The 21,682-nt window shown below is 46.8% G+C and overlaps 1 protein-coding gene across 1 annotated transcript in view; it reads left to right on the top strand.

The window, feature by feature from the left end:
• LOC138528311 (5-hydroxytryptamine receptor 3E-like) overlaps positions 1-21,387 on the top strand; it is a 654,547-nt gene extending 633,160 nt beyond the window's left edge. Inside the window, exons 8-9 of the mRNA XM_069639808.1 lie at positions 14,535-14,705; positions 15,747-21,387. Coding sequence (XP_069495909.1) covers positions 14,535-14,705; positions 15,747-16,015 — 440 coding nt within the window. The 3' untranslated portion in view covers positions 16,016-21,387. The remainder of the gene's footprint in view (positions 1-14,534; positions 14,706-15,746) is intronic.
• Positions 21,388-21,682: the final 295 nt, after the last annotated feature.

Below are 21,682 nucleotides of genomic sequence, written 5' to 3'. Positions count from 1 at the left end.
GTACGAGTTCCAATGTTGATAGAAACCCTCTATGACCTGCAGCCTTAGAGTCATGACACATTTGTAACACTTTGAGTTGTAAAGAGGGAATGGGAATCAACAGCTGAGTGCCGTGAAAGAAATATTCCTTATCTTTAGAGAGATGGTGGGTGGATGCAATGTCTTCACAGAACGATTTATTTTGATCAGTGGCTGTTCGTACTTCTTGGAGAAAGTTAGTTAAGACAGCAATAAAACGAGCGTTGGGAAAGATCTTCTCGGAACAGAATGTCGATGTAGAAGGGTCCTTACGAGACAGAGCATCAGCCTTTTGATTATATTTTCCCGGCAAAAAGGTGAACTCAATTCGAAAGGGAAGAAAAAAATAAGCCCAGCGGGCCTGCCTGCTGTTGGTTGTGTAGGCATTCTGAAGGGCTCGTAGATTCTGGTGATCAGTGCGAACCTTGATAGGATGGGTGGATCCCAGGAGTAGGTGTCTCCATTCTTTGAAAGATTGTTTGATAGCCAGAAGCTCTTTCTCAAGTACTGAATAATTTTGTTCTGCCGCATTGAAAGTCTTGGACAGATAAGCCACAGGTCTTTCTTCTCCCTGTTCTGATAATTGTAATAGAACAGCACCCAACGCAAATTGCGAAGCGTCTGTCTCCACAATGAATTGTTTAGTTTGATCGGGGTTTATAAGAACTGAAGCAGAAGTGAATATCTCCTTTAGCGTTTGGAAAGCGTTCTGAGCAGTATCGTTCCAGACGAACGGGACCCCTTTCTTAAAAAGCCTGGTGATGGGTAAAATGATTTCCGAAAAATCCGGAATAAATTTCTGGTAGAAGTTGGCAAAGCCAAGAAATCGTTGAATGTCTTTTATGCTAGAGGCAATTGGCCAATCCAACACAGCTGACACTTTCTTAGGATCCATAGAGATGCCCTGAGAAGATAGCACAAATCCGAGGTAATTGACTTGCTCCTGGTGGAACTCACATTTAGTGGACTTACAGTACAGATGATTGTTTTGAAGACGTTCCAACACTGTGTTGACATGTCGGATATGTTCTTCTGGGTTCTTGGAATAAACCAAGATATCATCTAAATAGATGATGACGAAATGAAACAGAATGTCGGCAAAGAGGTGGTCCATGAACCGCTGAAATATTGCCGGTGCATTGACCAGGCCAAATGGCATGACATGGTACTCATAGTGCCCGAAAGGGGTGCGAAAGGCAGTTTTCCATTCATCTCCTGCAGCTATTCGTATGAGATGGTAAGCACCTCGGAGATCCAGCTTAGTGTAAACAGTAGCCCCTCGAACCGCTTCAAGGATGTCTGTGATGAGAGGCATAGGATACTTGTCAGCAATGGTTATCTTGTTTAATCCTCGATAATCAATGCAAGGGCGAAGTTCATCCGAGTCTTTCTTAGGGATAAAGAAAAGAGAAGCTCCGGCTGGAGACACAGATTCGGTAATTAGCCCATTGCGTAAATTGGTTTGAAGATAATCTTTCAAAACAGTCTTCTCTCGTTGTGAAAGCACATACATACGGCCGAAAGGAATGGGCTGTTCGGGGTGTATATCTATATGACAATCATCCCTCCTATGAGGCGGTAAAGTAGGAAATTCGGGATTTGCAAATATAGATCGGAATTTCCAATGACATTTAGGGATAATTTCCAAGTGGTTAATAGAAGAAACAGCAGGATGATGGTCTTCAATAGTGGGGAGACGTATGCCTGCTGACTCCTGAGAAAGGCAATGGTGAGTACAATATTCTGATCCCAAGAACAGAGTACCTGCTGACCAGTTGATATATGGGTTATGGAGTCTTAACCAGGGAAGGCCCAAAATGATAGGAAAATGGGCAGTTCTGATCAGATCAAAAACCAGAGTTTCTTTATGGCCGGCGATCATGCAAGTGATAGGATCGGTCTGTTCTTTTACCGGTCCTGAACTTAAGGGACTACCGTCCACCCCCTGAATAGGAGTAACCATGTTCTTGGATACGAGTGTAATCCCGTGTTTCTTAGCCCATTCATAGTCCAAAAAATTCCCAGCCGCTCCGCAGTCAATCAAGGCGGGAATACCAGGTAGAATGTGTTCTGAAAGTATCATGGACAAGGAAACTACTACCATGGTCTGATTGGTTGAGGCATTGTCTACTGTCAGACTTGACTTACAGGGGGAAACAGAATTCCGTAACTCTACCGTTCTTCCCCTCTCGGTAGAGCTCTGGAATTTCCCGACTTCGGAGTAGTAAAGCGACGAGGAGGAACAAGATGACAATCTTTCAGTACATGAGAAGAGGACCCACAGTACATGCATAGTCCAAGATTCTTTCTTCTTTCCTTTTCGGTTGCAGATAACGGACCCCTAACGGTCCCTATCTGCATAGGCTCTTCAGTATGGGGAAGAGTCCTATTCCCAACATAGGAATGATCAATTGAAGGTCGAGATCCTTTGATCTTCCTTCTTTCATGAGACCGTTCTTGCATTCGATAATCTATCTGCATAGTTAGAGTAATCATGTCAGCCAAATTAGCCGGACGAGGTACCTTAGAAACCTCATCTTTAAGGTCTTCCGTTAAGCCTCTACGAAAAAGGGTAAGAAGCCCTTCATCTGGCCACCCTACTTCTGAAGACAATTGTTTGAATTGTGTTATGTATCCTAGCAAATCCTTACTTCCCTGTTTCAAATCAAGAAGTCTTTCTTGTGTGGAAACTGATATTTCCTTTCTGCCGAACATAGACTTAAGGCTATTGGAGAAGGCGGGGTAAGAATCTAGGATCCCGTTATTAGAAGTGACTATAGGCGTGGCCCAAGCCAATGCAGGGCCAGAAAGATGGGAAATCACAAACCCCACTTTATCTTTGTCTGTAGGAAAAAAACGAGATTTGAAAGTAAATTGGACCGTACAACTATCTAGAAATTCTTTGAGCTTATATGGATCTCCGTCGTACGTTAGGGCATGTAAGGAAGAAGGGGGAGTGTCTGAAAATGCCCTAGTGACTTGCTGTCGCAGCTGAGCATTATCTTGTTTTAAAGATTGCATCTCTAAGGACATGGCTTGCATAGCTGCCATTAATTGTTGCATTTGCTGCTCCATAAGGATTCCGAATGTCAATTTCTTATGGGCGTCGCTTACTGTTATTAATTACTGCAAACAGATTAAAGCGGTAATACACCTCAACAAAACCGCTCACCTTGACAATATGGGAATCCAATGTGGAAGAGTCAAATGCAGCAGTGAAAGCTCCCCTGAAACAATCCTGGCCCCTCCGACCCGGAAATAAGTGAAAACCGGGGAGAGGATAGGATCGCCAGGGAAACCCTCTAATGGGAAGAAAACCCTGGTCGAGTCTGGAAGCTCGTCGATCGGGAAGGGAATAGTTTCTTACCTGTAACTCCATTTCTCCAGCATTGGTATCTTTCATGGATTCACATGCTTAGAATATTCCCCGTCGTCAGGCTGGGAATCCCCGGTACATTATATAGACCCTTTCCCGTAGGAAAACTTTTTCGACGCTTATGCGTCCTATCCACCTCGTTTTGTATCATGCGTGCCCGCGCCGTCAGGACGCCATGATATAAATACAGGACCCGCCCCCGCGCTCCCTCAGATTTCGGCCCCCAAAGTAGTGGGGGAACCAGTTTGCATGGCCAGGGGAGGCAGGCGGGCGCATGTGAATCCATGAAAGATACCAATGCTGGGGAAATGGAGTTACAGGTAAGAAACTATTCCCTTCTCCAGCATTGGATCTTTCATGGATTCACATGCTTAGAATAGATTAAATAGCAGTACCATCCCGAAGAGAGGAGGCGTGCATGCAAACTCACATACTTTCCTCACAATGCCAGTTCTCTATGGTCGTGCACCCATCAGCAATAGTTAACATAGAGAACGAACAATATTCAATCATAATTGCAACCAGATCTAACCCCTCAACCGGGGCTTACCTTATTGGAATAGGTGTCGAAGCACCGCCTGTCCCATCCGAGTATCTTCGGCATGTTGTTGTGACAGGCAGTAATGGCGGGTAAAAGTTGTGTAGAAGCCCAGGTAGCCGCCATGCAGATGTCCCCCAGAGGGACTCCAGACCATAGCGCCGTCGACGATGCCGCCGCTCTAGTGGAATGAGCTCTTGGGCGTCGCGAAAGAGGCTTCCCAGCCTTGGAATGGCAGTACGAAATGGTAGACGATACCCATCTCGACGGTCCTTGCTTTGAAATGGCTTTGCCTTTAGCACCCAGACCATAGGCCACGAACAATTGCCTCGTTTCCCTGAAAGGTTGTGTGCGATGAAGATAAAACTTGAGAGCCCTCTTCACATCTAATGTGTGTAACGTGCGCTCCGCTCCCGAGCATGGCTCTGGAAAAAACGTAGGTAAGACAATAGAGGAATGTTTATGGAACACCGAAGGCGCTTTCGGTATGAACTGTGGGTTAGTGGCCAGGACCACCTTGTTCTTAAAAAATCTTAAGTATGGTGGGTCTACCATTAGAGCTTGGATTTCCGAAATACGTCGGGCTGAAGTGATGGCCACCAGGAAGGCCAATTTCCAGGACAAAAACTTCAGAGACGCCGATGACATTGGTTCAAAAGGAGGTTTCATAAGAGACGCTAACACCAGATTGAGGCTCCACACCGGAGGAAATCTCTTCTCGGGAGGGAAACTCCTGAACAACCCTTTAAGGAAGTGCTTAATCAGGCGGTCGCTGAATAACGGTGCGGAATGTCGTTGACGTGTAAACCTGGAGATGGCGGCCAGGTGTACTTTTATCGACGACACCGATAAGCCCTTTTGAGCTAAGAACAGCAAGTATGGAAGGAGCTGTTCCGGCATAATCGACTGCGTATCCAAACCTGGTTGATCCCCACACCACTGACAGAAACTCCTCCATTTGTACGAGTATGAAGTGTTTGTGGAAGGTGCTCTTGCCGCTTGCAGAATACGACGACACTCCTCCGGAATCGTTAGCTGGCCAAATTCGGCGAAGTCAGGAGCCAGGCCGTCAACTTGAGGCTGTCCGGGTCGTGATGCCAGACGATACCCTCCTGTCGAGACAGAAGGTTGGGGATCTTCTTGAACCTCATTGGCTCCGCCGCAGCCAAGTGCAGCAGGTCTGAGAACCACACTTGTCTGGCCCAATACGGGGCTACCAAAATCACCCGACATGGGTACTTGAGGATCCGTTGCAACGTCCACCGGATAAGAGGAAAAGGAGGGAATGCGTACAGGAATTTGTTCGTCCATGGGAAGGAGAACGCATCTCCCAGTGAGCCCTGCTGAGGCCATCTGCTTGCATACTGCGGGCATTTTCTGTTGTCCTTCGTCGCGAACAGATCGATGGAAGGATGTCCCCACTTCTTGAATGCATGTTGTAGTTGCTGGTCGTTCAGAACCCATTCGTGAACCTTGTTCATTTCCCTGCTGAGGGCATCTGCCTCCACATTTCTCACTCCTGGTAGGTGGAACGCCAAGATGAGCATGTTGTGTTGCAGGGCCCAATGCCAGATTTTCTGTGCCTCCGTCGACAGGGACCTGGAACGTGTTCCTCCTTGTTTCCTTAAGTAAAACATTGTAGTCGTGTTGTCCGTCATGACACGCACCACAGAGTCTCTCAGTTGAGGAAGAAAGGATTTTAGAGCCCACTGTACTGCTCTCAGTTCTAGCAGGTTGATATGCAGGGAGGACTCTTGTAACGACCACCGGCCTTGTACTTGTAACGTCTCCAGATGAGCTCCCCATCCGCTCAGCGATGCATCCGTCACCACCGTCTTCTGGAATTCCGGTTCCACCAGAGGCATTCCTTTCGTTAGATGAGTAGAAACTCTCCACCAGCGGAGTGCTTGTACCAGTTGTTCGTCGATGACCAGTCTGACGGACCAGCGACCTTGGCTCTGCATCCAACGGTCCGCTAGAAATTCCTGGCAAGGTCTCATAAACAGGAGGCAGTTGTTTATCAACGGAATGCAGGACGACATGGTCCCTAGCAGGGACATGTATTTGCCCACCGACACCCTGGTACCGCATTTCCATTCCGACGCCTTGCTTAGTAGCTTCTGTGTTCTTTCGCTGGATGGTCTTACAAGGCCTGTGTGCGTATGAAACTCCTGTCAGAAATGTACCAAAGTATCAACTGAAAAGGATACAATACTCAAAAGGATACAGGAGGTAGGGTCTTCCGGATCCCTGTTCACCCGACTTGATAGTCGTGAAGTCAACAAAGACCTTCCAAATGATACAACCCTCTGGCTGATAAAACAGGCAGAGCGATGGATCACTGGAAAGGGCGTGGGTAAGGTATAGTAATCCAGCCTAGGACAAATTAAAGTATCATGAATAACTGCTCCAACCTGAGTATGATGAATTAGATAATGACAGGAATGATCACACTGACCTGTATCTCTGGGTAGAACAATCCAGAAGTCTCTTGATGGATTTGAAATGAAGAACAAAACGACAGGGAAGGGAAAATTAGTAAGGGAGACTTATCCCGAACGGAACGAGGCTCACGCTAGATACGGGTTGAATTCACCACAGGATAGCGTCCAAAGTTCAGTTCAAAGTCACTTCCAATGATCCTTGAAAGGCTTCCTTCCCACTTTAGGGATCAATCCTTCTGTTAATTCCACAGATGCAGGAGTTAGAAGAAAATAGCGTTTGAAGACAACGTGAGCGTGTGGATTTACACGCGGGCAGGATTCGCGCAGCCTTGGCCAGCCGCACTTGAAGACGAAGAGCGCGTGTGGATTCTACACGCGGGCAGGATTCACGCAGCCTTGGCCAGCCGCGTGTGAAGACAACGTGCGCGTGTGGATTTACACGCGGGCAGGATTCGCGCAGCCTTGGCCAGCCGCACTTGAAGACGAAGAGCGCGTGTGGATTTTACACGCGGGCAGGATTCGCGCAGCCTGGGCCAGCCGCGTGTGAAGACAACGTGCGCGTGTGGATTTACACGCGGGCAGGATTCGCGCAGCCTTGGCCAGCCGCACTTGAAGACGAAGAGCGCGTGTGGATTCTACACGCGGGCAGGATTCACGCAGCCTTGGCCAGCCGCGTGTGAAGACAACGTGCGCGTGTGGATTTACACGCGGGCAGGATTCACGCAGCCTTGGCCAGCCGCACTTGAAGACAAAGAGCGCGTGTGGAATTTACACGCGAGCAGGATTCACGCAGCCTTGGCCAGCCGCGTGTGAAGACAAAGAGCGCGTGTGGATTTTACACGCGGGCCGGATTCACGCAGCCTTGGCCAGCCGCAATTGAAGACAGAGAACGCGTGTGCATTATCACGCGAAGGGATAGCTCCAGGAATCAGCGTGTGGCGGAACACACGCTATCGAAGGCCCAAAAGTAGCTGTAGGATTATGCCAGGATGTAGATCAGAGGTTCAGCTACACAACGCCAATAGAGACGATCAGAAGCAGCGAGTGAAGTTTCTACGCTGCTTAAATACGTAATACCGTAGTTCACGTGACGAAGCAAAAGTCACGTGAAGTTAGCGACGTGAAAAGTGTAAACGTCGTTTTCCCGGTAACGTATCGAATAGCCTCCATTTGGAGTAGAACGGTCTCGCTGTCCTACGAGCGTAGCGTCCAGCATGCATGACAACTCCGCTCCTAGAAAGACCAAGGTCCCCGAGGGCTCTACGGAGGACTTGCTGAAGTTTATCGCGAAGCCCAGTTCCTGTAAAAGGGACATCGTGGCCCCCATACTGTTTCGTGTTTGTTCCATGGACGAGCCTCTGACCAGCCAGTCGTCTAAATATGGATAGACATGGTGACCGTCCTTCCTTAAATGGGCCGCTATGGGGGCCAAGCACTTGGTGAACGTCCTGGGGGAGGACTTGAGACCGAACGGGAGGACCTTGAACTGAAAATGCTTTTGCCCGACGACGAACCTTAAATATTTCCTGTGTCGTGGACGTATTGGGATATGAAAATATGCGTCCTGAAGATCTAGCGACAACAGATAATCCATGGGTTGCACTGACCTGATAACCTCCTGGAGCTTCAGCATTTTGAATTTTGAGCTCTTTATCCATTTGTTGAGTACCCTCAGGTCGAGAATGGGCCTCCATTTTCCATTTGGCTTCTTGACGACGAAGAACCGGGAGTAAACCCCTTGTCCTTCCTGTGCAACAGGAACCCGTTCTACCGCTCCTTTTTGTAGCATAAGCGCCACCTCTTGTCTTAGAACTCGAAGGTGGGGCTGGGCCGAAAACACTGGCGGAAGACTTGGAGGCTTGTTTTTGAATTGAAGCGCATGACCCATGCGAACCGTGTCCAGAACCCATCGATCTGTGGTGATGCATTCCCATTGGTCGATATGATGAGCGACTCGACCCCCCAGGACGTTCCGAAGTCCGTCATTGGTTGCTGGTTTGCTTGTCCTTCGTCGACGAGGGGCCCGAGCCTCGTCGTCTGGAGGCTTGATAATCTCTGCCTCTACGTGCCGACTGGGATGCACGTCTGTAGCCTTGTGAAGAGTATGAGGGCCTGTTAAATCCACGGTCCCTAGAGGCTCCAAAGCGGGAGTTTCCGGAGGCGCCCCTGAAGGGGCGAAAAGAACGAAAACTTCTACCTGTCTGGAGGGCGCCCAGAGACCTAGCGGTATCCGTGTCTTCCTTCATCCCCTTCAAGGCTTCATCGACCTTGTCTCCAAACAGATGTTCTCCTTCACATGGCATGTCTAGAACTTTGTACTGGACTTCAGGTCTAAAAGTAGTACATTTGAGCCACGCTTGTCGACGAAGTACTACACCATGATTGATTTGTTTGAACCCCGACTCTGCTAGGTCCACCGCAATATTAATTGCATGGTTCGAGGCCTCCTCACCATCCCGTACTAGTAACATGGCTGCTTTGCGATGTTCTTCCGGCAGGTGTTCTAGGATAGGGGCTATTTTATGCCACATCTCCCTATCGTAACGCGATACAATCGCCAAGGAGTTGGCTGCTCTTACCGTCGTGGCGCCGACTGAGAGCACCTTTTTCCCGAAGGCGTCCTGTCTTCTTGCCTCGCTTTCTGGAGGGGTTGAACATTTTTGCTGTACTCTGGCCTTCCTAGCCGCTGCCGCCGATACCACAGAGTCTGACAGTGGCTGTGATGTTAGACATTTTGGAGTGGACTCCGGAGCTTTAAACTTTTTCTCAATACGCCCCTTAATAGCCGGTTCCGAGAACGGATGACGCATCGTCTTGAGGCCTTCTTGCCATACGTGGTCCAGGATTGGGATGGCAAAGACCGATTTCCTCCTTTGACCCATGTGATCAAAAAGAAAACAATCTTTCTTTTGCTCCTCAGGAATTAAGCCGAACTCGGAACACGCTTTTCCCATCATTGCATGGAAGGCTCCCACATCATCCGGCGGAGACGGTTGTGCCTGGCTCCTCGTAGACTCTACCTCTACATCCGAATTCCATGTTGGGTCTCTCGAAGGTGACAGGGAGATGTCCGACCCTGAGTCACCTCGTATAGAATCGGACTCCGATAGCTCACCCTCCTCCTGCGCTCGAGGTCGATCCTTCACCCCCTGGGAGGTCGAAGGGCTTTTGGTCGTCGTGCGAGCTGCTTGAGCTTGTTCGTCGACGGAAGGTGCTGAAAATATCGACGATGAAGTGCCAGGCTGAGGGATCTGCGTATCCAGACGCTGCAGGAGCTTCTGAAGTGTATTAAACACATCCAGAGACAGAACTGTCTGGGGGGTCAGCAACGTCGAGGATAGAGGGACCACACCCCCACTCGCACTCGTCGTCGACGTATTGGAAGGCCGTAGGCCTAAGTCCGACGGCTGCATAACCATGTCACCTTCTCCTTCCATCGACGACCCCGGCAAGGCCGTGTCTTGCAGCAGGACCTCAGGGGGGGCCGGTTCACAAACCTCTGGCTGCCAGGCCATAAATTGAGTCCCCGTCGACGAAGGAATCCCCACTGCTGCTACCTGAATAGTAATTGGCATCGTCAGCGATACCGGTGTCGACGAGCCAGTCGCCGGCACCGAGCCTTTAGACTTCGTAACCGATTTCGTTGCCGACTTCCCTGCTGAAGCGTCTCGACTCACGGAAGACCTAGGACGGTCCCCTGAGGAGGATTTTGATGGCGCTTGCCTCTCCGTCTTAGAGGATGAGGAGGAGGAGGACTTTTTGTGTGATGAGGAAGACCCAGCATGCTTCCCCGTATGCTTGTCCGCAGGACATTTTTCGACAGGCCTCACCTTCTTCGAGGGAGGTTCCGACTTTCTCCTGGAGGCCGTGGAGCCAACTTCTGATGCCGGATAGGCCCCCGCTCCGTCGTTAAGCCAGTCGACCAACCTCCTTTTTTGGTCTTTAAGGGTTTTTTGGGAGAAACCCTGGCATATCTCGCATGTATCCGCCGTGTGGTGCGGGTGGAGACAGTAGATACAATCCATGTGGGCATCACCTTCATAGACTTTTTTGAGTCCACATGTCGCACAAGGACGGAATAAAGCTTTTCCAGACATATTTTCTTTAGAACGTAACTTCGCCGAAGCGAAAACACAACCTAGCTTCAATTAGCAGTAACCGCGAGGATCCCACTACTTTGAAAGACGGTTGAAATCTAAGGGAGCGCGGGGGCGGGTCCTGTATTTATATCATGGCGTCCTGACGGCGCGGGCACGCATGATACAAAACGAGGTGGATAGGACGCATAAGCGTCGAAAAAGTTTTCCTACTGGAAAGGGTCTATATAATGTACCGGGGATTCCCAGCCTGAAGACGGGGAATATTCTAAGCATGTGAATCCATGAAAGATCCAATGCTGGAGAAGTAGTAGTAGCAGGAGAATCCTTGAGAGGTGGTTTCAAACGGAAATTGCACAGGATATCCTTTCTGAGTAAACGAGAGGAATAGATAGTATCAGTGAAAGGTAAAAGGGAAGACCAAAAGAGAAGGCAGAAGGGAAAAGTTCTTACCCTTGGAGGAAAGGATTGGGACTGAAACTTCGGAGCTGGGCTTCGGAAGAACAACGGAAGAGAGGCAGGAGACCTGCAAGAACAGACATGTAAGTGATTCTAATCGGGGCTAGAAGAGAGGACTCAGGGAATATGAAGCTTACCCAAATGGGGTTCAAAGCAGAAGATAATGCCGTGGAGGAGGTGTTATAGACGGCTAAGTTGAGCAGGGTTCGCCGGGTTGGAGTGGAGACGAAGGTAGCAGAGATTGGAAAGGTTGAATGGAGATAATCTCTGAGGGATAGATAAAGACAAGATTTGGACAGTTTAAAGAGTAATCAAGGACTAATAGACACGTAAATACAGGATTCAAATAACGAACTCATGGAGCGTCTGTAACAGAAGCGACGCGATGAAACCTTGGCTTGGAGTCTGGATATAGTATCACGTGAGCGGTCCGTAGTCTCTTGGAGGGACGTGAAGAGACTAGACCGTAGCTGTTGGCTGGAGAAATCCGACAGGCATCCATCTTGGAACTGCACTTCCGCATGATACCGCACAAGCGGGCACGGGACCACAGAGTCCATCTACCGCAATGTGTAACAATAGGGGTGACGATGACTGTGTGGGTCACTTGGGGCCTTCTTCAGCGCAAGAGGAGGAGTGTAAGGAGGCTGGTAGTAAAAAGAATCAGAGGTATCTGGAAACCTCGCGGGTGCAGAGTCACGGGGCAAGTGGAGCCACTGTCAGAGCAACCCAAATGGTTGAATTAAAAGGTTCCACTGTCTGATTGCACAGCAGGCACTTCTGTCTTTGTGTAGAGGACACCCGTGGCGCTCAGTTTGTGCGATCGTTGTGATGGATCTGTGCTTCGGTAATAAGGGTGAAGGTGACGGGACTCAATTCTCTAAAAGGAACTGCCAAATTGCTTGCAGGGCACCTGTAAGTGTGTGCACGTGCAGAGGTGAACTCGTCGCATCAGAGTGCTCGATTTGTTGAAAGCGGAAACCAAAGCTGCTCTGTTCAATCGGTAGACTGACTGCACAGTGCTAATGGCGTCCGCGGAGCGTCGGGTTGCTTCCAGGCACTGCCGATCTCTCAATATGCTTGGATTCCGCTTTCAATGAACCGAGCACTCTGATGATTATTTATTTGTGTATTTGTGTATTATTGTGTATTTAGTTATAAATGCTTTTACCCAGCACTTACAACCTTAAATATTATTATAAAATACACAAAATATACATTATCACATTTTATCTTATAACAACAGTTATAAAAAAAGGTGTATAAAAAACATATTTCATTATATCATTAGACCAAAACAAACAGATATACACAATACAGTTCATACAGTTGAGTATATCCAGATATTTTTTTTTTCATGAGGTGAATATTAGTCCAAACTTGACACATCAAATTGGTGTGTCCAGTTTGGACAAATATTCAAAGTGGCATGGCATTTTTGTACTGGGAAACAAGGGGGAAGGCGGTAATATGAGAGTTCCTACTAGTACTGGCCAGGATAGGTGGGTACAGTTTGGGCATGTTGCTTTATTATAACATGGTATTTTTACTGGGCATCAAGAGTGAAGACAGCATGAGTGTTCCTACGTGATACTGGCCCACATTGGTGGGTCCAGTCTGTGCATTTTTCTTTACTGTGGGATGGCATTTTACTGGACATAAGGGATGAAAGCAGCATGAGTGTTCCTATGTGGTACTGTGGCACATTGGTGGCTCCAGTGAAGACAACTCTTCACTGTTGCATGGCATCAAGGATGAAGTCAGCCTGATGTGTTCATTCATGGTACTATCCCACATTGGTAGGTCCAGTTTGGACATATTTTCTTGCTGTGGCATGGCATTTGGTACATGTAAAGGCAACAGGGGTATGTTCTTAAATGGTAATACTAGCATATATTGGTGTTGCCACCATGGACATGTATGGCCACAGACAACATAAAAATGTTCTTTGTACATACCTATATGGTGTGCAAAGGCATCATGAAAATGAGCTGGAAATGTTCCTGTGCAATGATAGCTGTGAGATGTTTGGTCTCTGTTTTCCTTTTGGTTAAAGGGACCCTACATGGTTCTCATGGGTCTGTGGTTGTGACGATCTAGGTTTTAAAGCAAGTATTTTCCACCATCCCCCTTAGTTGGGTGGTGATTTTTTTATCGCTGTTGAGTCTCTTTTAGGCTCTCTTATGTTTTGTATGTGTCAATATTGTCGTATTTGTCACAATTTAAAAATTATTGTTTTATTTTAACATCTGTACATATGAATTTAAGATGTAAAAATTTGTAAAGGTGTAAATTAATTTTTGCTACCAAAATAAATAAATAAATAAATATTTTTTTTTTAAAAAGAAGCAATGTTAATGTCTTTCATCTACTGGATTTTTTCATGTGTTATCCTACAAACCCATTGCAAACTGATGCTTTTTACCAAATGTTGTACAGAAAATGTGCTGGAAATGCACACTTTTAATGTAATATTTTAAACATTTTCTCACAGAAGCCTCACAAATCCCACTTACTCAGTTACGGCTCTGTTGCTGCACTCAGCCGCTGTTCAGAGGAAACATTTACACCCCTCCAATTAAAAAAATCACCAGCTGCCACTGGGCCTCAGAAAAATAAAAGAATCAAGTTGACTCTAAATAATAAACTCTAAGTCAGAGCATCCAGTCTGCCTGGCCTATGTAGCTGCCTGGCCTATGTAGACAACCGTTACTCTCCAGCTGTACCTTTGCGAATATAGAAGATTAGAGAATGCCAAAACACACGTGAAAACACACGTGAAATAAGGAAGGCTTCTGGCAGGTGGTTTTGTGATGGATGTGTCATACGTTAGCTCACATTAGCAGCTATGTGCACACATTTCATTTGACTAGAGTGTACAAGATAGGCTCATGGTTCATGACTCTTTATACTGGTGGAAGTTGGCAAAGGCTGGGTGACCATGACATGATCTTTGTGAGATTTTCATTGTGTTCAGTCTCCAGATGTACCCAACAAGATTTATTTTAGTTTAGCCCAGCTGCATCCAGAGGTCCTCATCAACATATCCATGCCCTCCACACAGAAACTCAAAGGGAGAGTGTTTAGGTGTCCTATTCGCTGTGCTGCTGGCACAGTGCAAAAAATAGCAAATGGGCCTCACCAAACCCTGCCCTTGCTGAGGTGTCAAAGTGCCAGAACAGCTGCAGATTTGTGTTGCTGCTGGTGAGAATAATTCTATCGTAACACATAAATCTGGCAGAGCAGCCACGCCCGTCGGGGCCAAAGAACCCTATGGCATGTTGCTTAGGAGCAAGGCAGAAACAGAAAGCTCCACGTTTCCATGATACATTTGACAACTATTAGAAACTAGTTATAAATGTAACTTCTTCAAAATCGGGCAACCAGAATTGAGCCCTGTGTGTTACATGATCCAAGGAGTCCAGCAAAGCGCCCTAATCTGGAATGAATGCAATGATTGTATGTGCTGCAAGTGTGGGCCTCACAATGATGACTTTCAATGTTGTACATTGTGTGCTACTACCCTTCACATTGGGCATGGAAAGATTGTTGCTGTGGTCTAATTTGGGTTCAGAAGAGGTAAAGATGTGTTTTTTCTCCAGATGTTTTCTGCATGGTGTGCCTGATGGTTATGACAAACAGCATCGTGGTTGCCATATTCATTTCGTACCTCCTGCATCAGTCAGAGAGGAGACCTGTTCCCCTGTGGGTGAGAAGCTTCGTCTTGAAACATATGGCAAGAGCGCTCTTCGTCAACCAAAAGACAGAAGACAGTAAGTGGACTATCTCTGCACTTGCTTATTTTCTCATCTTTGGTTTGCATGATAAATGGCACTTCTTATTATTGCTAATGTGTGCTTGCACTGTTAACGTATCATTTATTGATGTATTTATTTGCAGTCTTACAAATTACTGCATTTGAAGAAGCCTACCACACACGCATATAGATCATTCATGATAAATGATGGTTCAGTTGCTCGTACTAAGCAGATTGGATAACACGTGCAATCCCTCATTTGCTTTTTCATACACAAGTCGTGCATGCTGGAGCGAGGATTAAGGAGTGTAAGGAAGAAAGTCCCCCTTTGCTCCCTTTTGTAAGTCTTCTTCACTTCTTGCTTTGCCTTTGTGATGCCCAGGCATTACCCCCCCAGACCCCACTACTGCCCACCCCAGGGATTTCAGTCTAGATCTCACTGAGCATTGGACTCATATATTTGTTTTCCCTTTGGGATCCCTTATGGACAACAACGATGGGGGCTGCCACCAAGGAGCTCCTTAAGTGACCCTGAACGTTGTTATGATTATTCATTATGGGAGGATATAGGGTGAAACAGGGCATTTTGATAGGTGGAGAGAGTATTTTACTGGACTTTGCCAGTTGAACATCCATCATTGGTAGCCCTAGTCGGGATAGAACTGGGTAGTGGCTAAATGGGGGAGTTACACCTTCCCCCTTTCCCCGGGACCATGCACTAAAGACGTTTAAAATTAAACTTCCACTGCATATTGTACGCATTCACTGGAGTGGTGCTCCATGCATAGTTGTAGGACTGAGCCCAGTGCCCCCTAAAACAAGTCTGTGTGAAACAAACATTTGGATATGAAAAATGCCTCAACTTACCACATGGCTTCCAGCAGGCCAGTGTCCTAACAGCCAGGCTTCAGTGTAGCACTGAATGCAGTATTTCGGCTTTGGCCCGCAAGCTCCTTCCATGCATACTTTAGTCTAATAGAGTCTACATCAAAAAATCCAATCACTTGACCCAAAAAGCCCTTTTTCACGTGTATTTATCTCTCCATTGTTTGTGCAGAGGACGAAGATATGACCTTGACGAAGGAGACAGGGTTGCGGGCCCCAACATTCACACCCAAGGAAGGAGACAGCACTGAAGCAGAGCTACTCAGGAGGGTTCTGCTGGAAATGATAAAACTACGACAACTGGTGAACTCAAGCAAGGGCTGTCACACCGAAAGTGAATGGCACATGGTGGCTTTTGTTCTGGACAGGTTCTTCTCTGTTGTGTACCTGATCACAGTGGTGACTATGTTCTGTGTGGTTCTGCTTGTTTGGTCAGCATAAAAGGCCACTAGTTGAAGATGATGAATTTACCAAAGTAAGGAACAAAGTGTAACTGCAAAACAGCAAAAGGATTCATAATACAATGGGGCACAAAATGCGTCCTGCCTCCAGGGAAGTGCAATTGTGCCCTTCCACAAGTACAAGTGCAGCCCACATTATAATGAACCTCAACTGCATGAACCTCGAATTATTACTGACCTTCCGTTGTTATGTATTTGATGGGTACAGATTTTCCTCGGCTTCTTCCCACAGGTTCCTCATCTTGGTTATATATCTTTCAGCACCTGCTGTCCTAGGCAACTCATTCAAGAGAGCATTACGCGACTCTACCCAACTTTGTCACAGTTTTTTGATGCCAGGCAGGACATTGGAGGGGGAGGTATATATTGAGCCAGCAGTGCCCCAATATCTAATTTCTTTTTTCCTGTGCTCGCAGTACATAACACCGACACAACACTAGCTTGCTTGTATTTTCTGCTGCGTCATGCCTAAGCCCCCACCTCCCTATCCCCCCACACTCCCGTGCCCACCAAAGACAGGTTTAAAACCCTGCAAGGAGTGTACATGGTAGATGTCTGTTTCGGATACCCACAAGAGACACGTTTATTGCTATGGAGAGGAACACATAGCAGGCGACTGAATATCTTTTCCCATTCTCACGCCACTGTCTCCCAAGACATCATGTAGGAGCTCTGGTAGCTGTTTTGATGACACACTGGTGACACTGTGGCCTCCGCTTCCTTTTGATCCCTGTAATGGTGCTTGTTCTTAACAGCACGTAAAGCCCTGAAGTGGTGCTTGTCCTGAGATGGGGTTTGAACATTAAAGTGACCCATGAATCTGAGAGGCTCTTTGAACCAGGAATCAGGTCTTAATAAATAGACATGCTTTGTTTGTTTGTTTGTTTGTTTGTTTTATTATTTATAATGCGCGAGTGCCCGGAGGTATCAGGGCGCAGCCTTTACAAGAATTTTCGAAGCTTAGTTACAGCACACATAGAACATACATAATAAAAAGTGAGGTACACCAATGTTATATACATAGCAGCAGTACAGCCAGCAAGCCGTTATATACATGATGCTAGAAGGCAAACGTGATTACAGTGTGTGCAGGTAGCGCTAGGCATTTAGTTGTCTTGGAGAGTATCCAATTTCAGCCATGAGACTACCTTGGAACGGAAGTTCTGAAAGAGCAGGTCCAATCTGCGATTTGGGGGTAGGGAGTTCCACAGTTTGGCTGCTTTCACCGGGAAGCTATTGCCCCCTATGGTGGCACGTTTGTAGTGAGGAACGGATAAGCAGTTTTTGTATGCACTTCTAACGGGTCTTAAGGAGGACTGTCTGTGGAATCTATTGATCAGGTAGGTTGGGACAGCATTATTGAGAGACTTGTGGGTGAGGGATGCCGTTTTTAAGAGAATTTTATCTCTGGTGGAGAGCCAGTTGTTCTGTTGGCTAAGTCCTGTAATATGTTCTCTTCTGGAGATGCCCAGAGCTGGTCTAATAGCATTATTCTGAAGGGTTTGCAGTTTTCTGGTGGTGGCCTTGGAGGAACACAGGTAGAGGGTGTTGCAATAGTCAAGGGGAGACAATATGAGGGCTCTGGCGAGTGTAAGGCAGCTGGTGTTCGACAGGAATGGTTTGGCTGCACAGATTAATTTACACGTATAAGCCGTGGAAGATGCCAGGGAGCTCACTTGTCTATTAAAGGAGAAATTAGAGTCTAGATAGAATCCCAATGTTTTGACCTCATGTCCGACTTTGATGTTGTTCCCGTCAATCATGAAGGAATTATAGGCCGGGCCAAGTTTCTTTAGGCTAAATGTAGTGCCTAGGATGATAAGTTCAGTTTTATCATCATTCAGGCATAGTCCATGAGTGGCCATCCATGCCTGGATGATGATGTACACCCTATTTAACAAGGCCAAATCCTTTCCATAATCTCCAGAAAGCGGAAGGAGGATCTGCGTATCATCTGCATAGTTGGTGTAGGTGATACCGAGATGATCCAAATCATCGAAAAGGGGCTTGGTAAGTATGTTGTACAGTGTAGGGGAGACACAGGAACCCTGCGGTACACCACAAGTGATGGGTATAGGGTTTGCTGCCGCAGTGGGAGAAAAGACCCTCAAGGTCCTGCCGTTAAGGAAGGATGTAATCCAGGTGATGGCCTCGGCAGAAAAGTGAGCTGAGGTGTGGAGGTGTGAGCATAGGACAGAATGGTCGACCAGATCGAAAGCTGCCGATAGGTCGAGGAGGAGGAGTAGGGCGGCTTGCCCATTGTCTCTGAGCGTGTCGATCTGCGCTTTCAATTCAATGAGTGCGGTTTCAGTCCCGTGTTGGGGACGGAACCCAGATTGTCTAGATCCTAAGAGGTTGTGTTCTTCCAAGTGCTTCTGTATTTGAACATAGGCAACCTTGTCCTTTGAAGCTTTGAACCCTGAAGTAGTACTTGGCATGGAAGTTGCTTTGAACTCTGAAGTGGCACATGGAACTATGAAGCTCTTTGAATCCTGGAGTATTCCTCAACAATGAGAGGCACTTTGAACCCTGAAATGGCACTTGACCTGAAAGATTCTTTTGAACCGTGAAGTAATGCTTGGCCTCAGAGTTGCTTTCAACCCTGTGGTGGTGTTTAAAACTGAGAAGCACTTTGAAAACTGAAGTGGCTCTTGAAAATAAGAGGCACTTTGAACCTTGAAATGGCACTTGCCCTGTGAGGCACCTTTGTACCATGAAGTAGTGCTTGGCTTCAGAGGTGCTTTGAATCCGTAAGTGGTGCTTGAAACTGGTGGGCACTTCGAACCCTGAAGTGGCTTTTGAAAATGAAATGCACTTTGAATCCTGAAACGGCACTTGATCTGAGGTGGCGCTTTGCCTGAAAGGACCTATAATGATGATGAGATGGATGATGACCGAAGATTGTGATGCATAAGAGTCCAGATGGGAATGTGTGTTGCTGCTGGAAAGCAGCGATGCTGCGGAGGAGCAGGGTGAGAATGACATCACAGATGCAGGAGCTGCAGTATTAATAGAAGCCAAACTGTGAACCGTCACTTCCGGCAATGGTATTCCTGTCACAGATCGGAAAGCACATCACATCATTATATGGTACCTAGAACGCCACAAGAACCACCAACACCAACATTACTGTGCCCATTTGAGCCAAGCCTCTCTGTTGTTAGCGCATGTTGGCAGTACGTCACTCAGAATAAACAACAGCCAAATCTGGCCACGTGAAATCTTTGCTGGAAAATGTGCAGAGGAAGGGCATGAACCAAATTGGGTTCCATACCTATGCAGACCTATATGGTGTGTGCACCATACAGAGACATGGGAAGAAGTCAAATGATCTGTGGTGCCCTTCCTATGCCACCCGGCAAGCAGCATACCTTCAACATTCTTCACAATTACAACAGAAAATTGAAACAGCAGTGCTTAGGCGTAGGACACCAAGCCCTACCCCTGTACTCCAGTGGTGTCTGGAAGTGATACCCCACTGCATCAGGCCAGAGCTGTGGAAGGACTTGAGATTGGCCAAAAATGCTAACCTGGCTATAATTTTGTAAAAAGAACTCTTGTCCAACTCATGTTTGGAAAACCCTGGATCCCGGTGGCTCATGGGAAAAGCAGACCGCAGCTGAGACGTCTTAGTACAATGTTTTCTGTCTCACACGGCGGTACCGGGATTGTACGACAGGATATGGCTACAGTGGCGCGGGTGCTAGAGCAGTACATAGGGCAAAACGGACATTTCAACATGGGCATGTAGACACTGGTCAGAACATTAACTACATGGCAATCACAGCACTCTGTATGACCTGTACTTCCTCTACCAGCCAAGGGAGGACCTAGTGTAATTCAAGTGAGCTGGATGTGTATGCAGTTTGGCACCAGGAAATGTTGTGCATGCAAGGGTTTCATGTCAGATGCCACAAGGGTGTTTGCATCTGGGAGAAGGCAGCAGCACAGTGGCAAATGCCTCATAATTTGCATTTGGTCTTTCTTACAGCAGACCATGGATCAAGTAATGGGCTAAGGTAGTTGACTTTTCACTTTGCCTGGTCTCTACTACATTAGAAACCTCCTTCTCTTACCTCTCTTGCCATGTCTGCTTCCTCCATAATAAGCAGAAGTGGCACAAAGGATGGCACTGTGCTTAGTGACATCTACAGTGTGACTAATTTATGTAGCATTGTGCCTGACGCTCCTGTGCCATCACCAAAGGAGAATCTGCCAATCGTACCATCAGTTCTGCCAAAGATAGATTGTCGTCCTGTGATGACACCATCAACACCAATGGAAAGAACAGCACTACATTGAGTCTGGATGTGCCCTTCACAGGTGCACTACCATTGCAAGCAACCATTTGTTGTGTGAAATATCTAAGTAGGTAGAGCATTCCTTCCTTGAAATCATCCAGCTCTGATGCTGGCAAAGCGTCACGCTGTGTCTTTAACTTGATCCCCCTTATGGTTACCTCTTCTCCCTGTTGGATCTTTTGGGAGAAATTTTTCAGAACTGACTCTTGAGCGAACACAGAATCTGGAGGCAATGTAGCCCTCATGTTTTTTGGAATGGCTGCACTTGGGGACAATGACTCATTACTAGATGGAAAGAACTTATAAAGTTATTCCTTCGCTGAGGGACTCTGATCGGTGCTTCTCTCAAATGGAGTGAACAAGGTGTTCTTTACCCAATGTGGTCTGTCATCCCGCCTGGTGGGTAGACAGAACCCCGAACATCACAAAGAAATGTCTTGGGGCTCTGTTTGAGAAATTAAATGGTTGCACACTTCCTAAAACCCAAAGCATTTTGGGTTACATTTGAGACAAGCAAGTGGCAATTAAAATTAGACTACTTGTATGACCACTGGAACTGTGAAAATCCAGGTGAGGAAAAAAGAACGTAGCAGCATAGCCCCAGTGCTGCTGCATATATCCTAGTTTGCAACCCTTTCCAGACAGCACCATTTAGCTCCCATGTAATGCCATGGGACATGCACTTCACTCCCCAGTGATGTGGCACTGGACACGGTTCTGAGGTCTCAGCTTTGGGGCAGTGCATTTCAACAGATATGGAATCTGCAGAGGAAAAAGTTTCCATTAGAACCTGAAATATGAATTGGTCTGGCCATTTTTATATGTTTATGTTTATATTAGCATGCAATACATATGCTACATTTTATAACATTTTAAACTGGAATAAAGATATGAAATCCACTATTATTTTCAGTGTGTTTCTTGATTAGTATATTGTAATACAGTTTTGGTTTAGTTTTACTTATTAGGTGGTGCTATCAAAAACTATTGGCATAGGAGTATAGATAGGATGATAATGGGATGTGAGGAAGTACAAATAGCCTGACGGTGTTGTTAGGCTTTTATTCACCCATTAACCACCTATCACTATGCTAATACCTCTGGCCATTGCACTTCACTACCCGCCTTTCCCTGCCCAAAACAAAGCCACCTGGGATCTCTTTGAGCTAGTTCTACTGCACAGTAACATTAAACTATATGCATCAGGGCTTGCATGTTATTTCTGTGCCGTCTTCTGAAAGGTAATGGCTTACTTCCAGCTGTAAATCAGTTCCAGGTGTAATAAACATCTCTTAATCAAGCGAAGCTTAAGCCACTCGATGCATACACCATTTGTGTGACCTTGC

This window comes from Ambystoma mexicanum, chromosome 1q (assembly GCF_040938575.1).
Source record: "Ambystoma mexicanum isolate Mex_15411 chromosome 1q, UKY_AmexF1_1, whole genome shotgun sequence".
NCBI lineage: Eukaryota > Metazoa > Chordata > Amphibia > Caudata > Ambystomatidae > Ambystoma > Ambystoma mexicanum.
The sequence above is the reverse complement of the archived record's forward strand: the minus strand, read 5'-3'. Positions and strand labels throughout refer to the sequence as shown.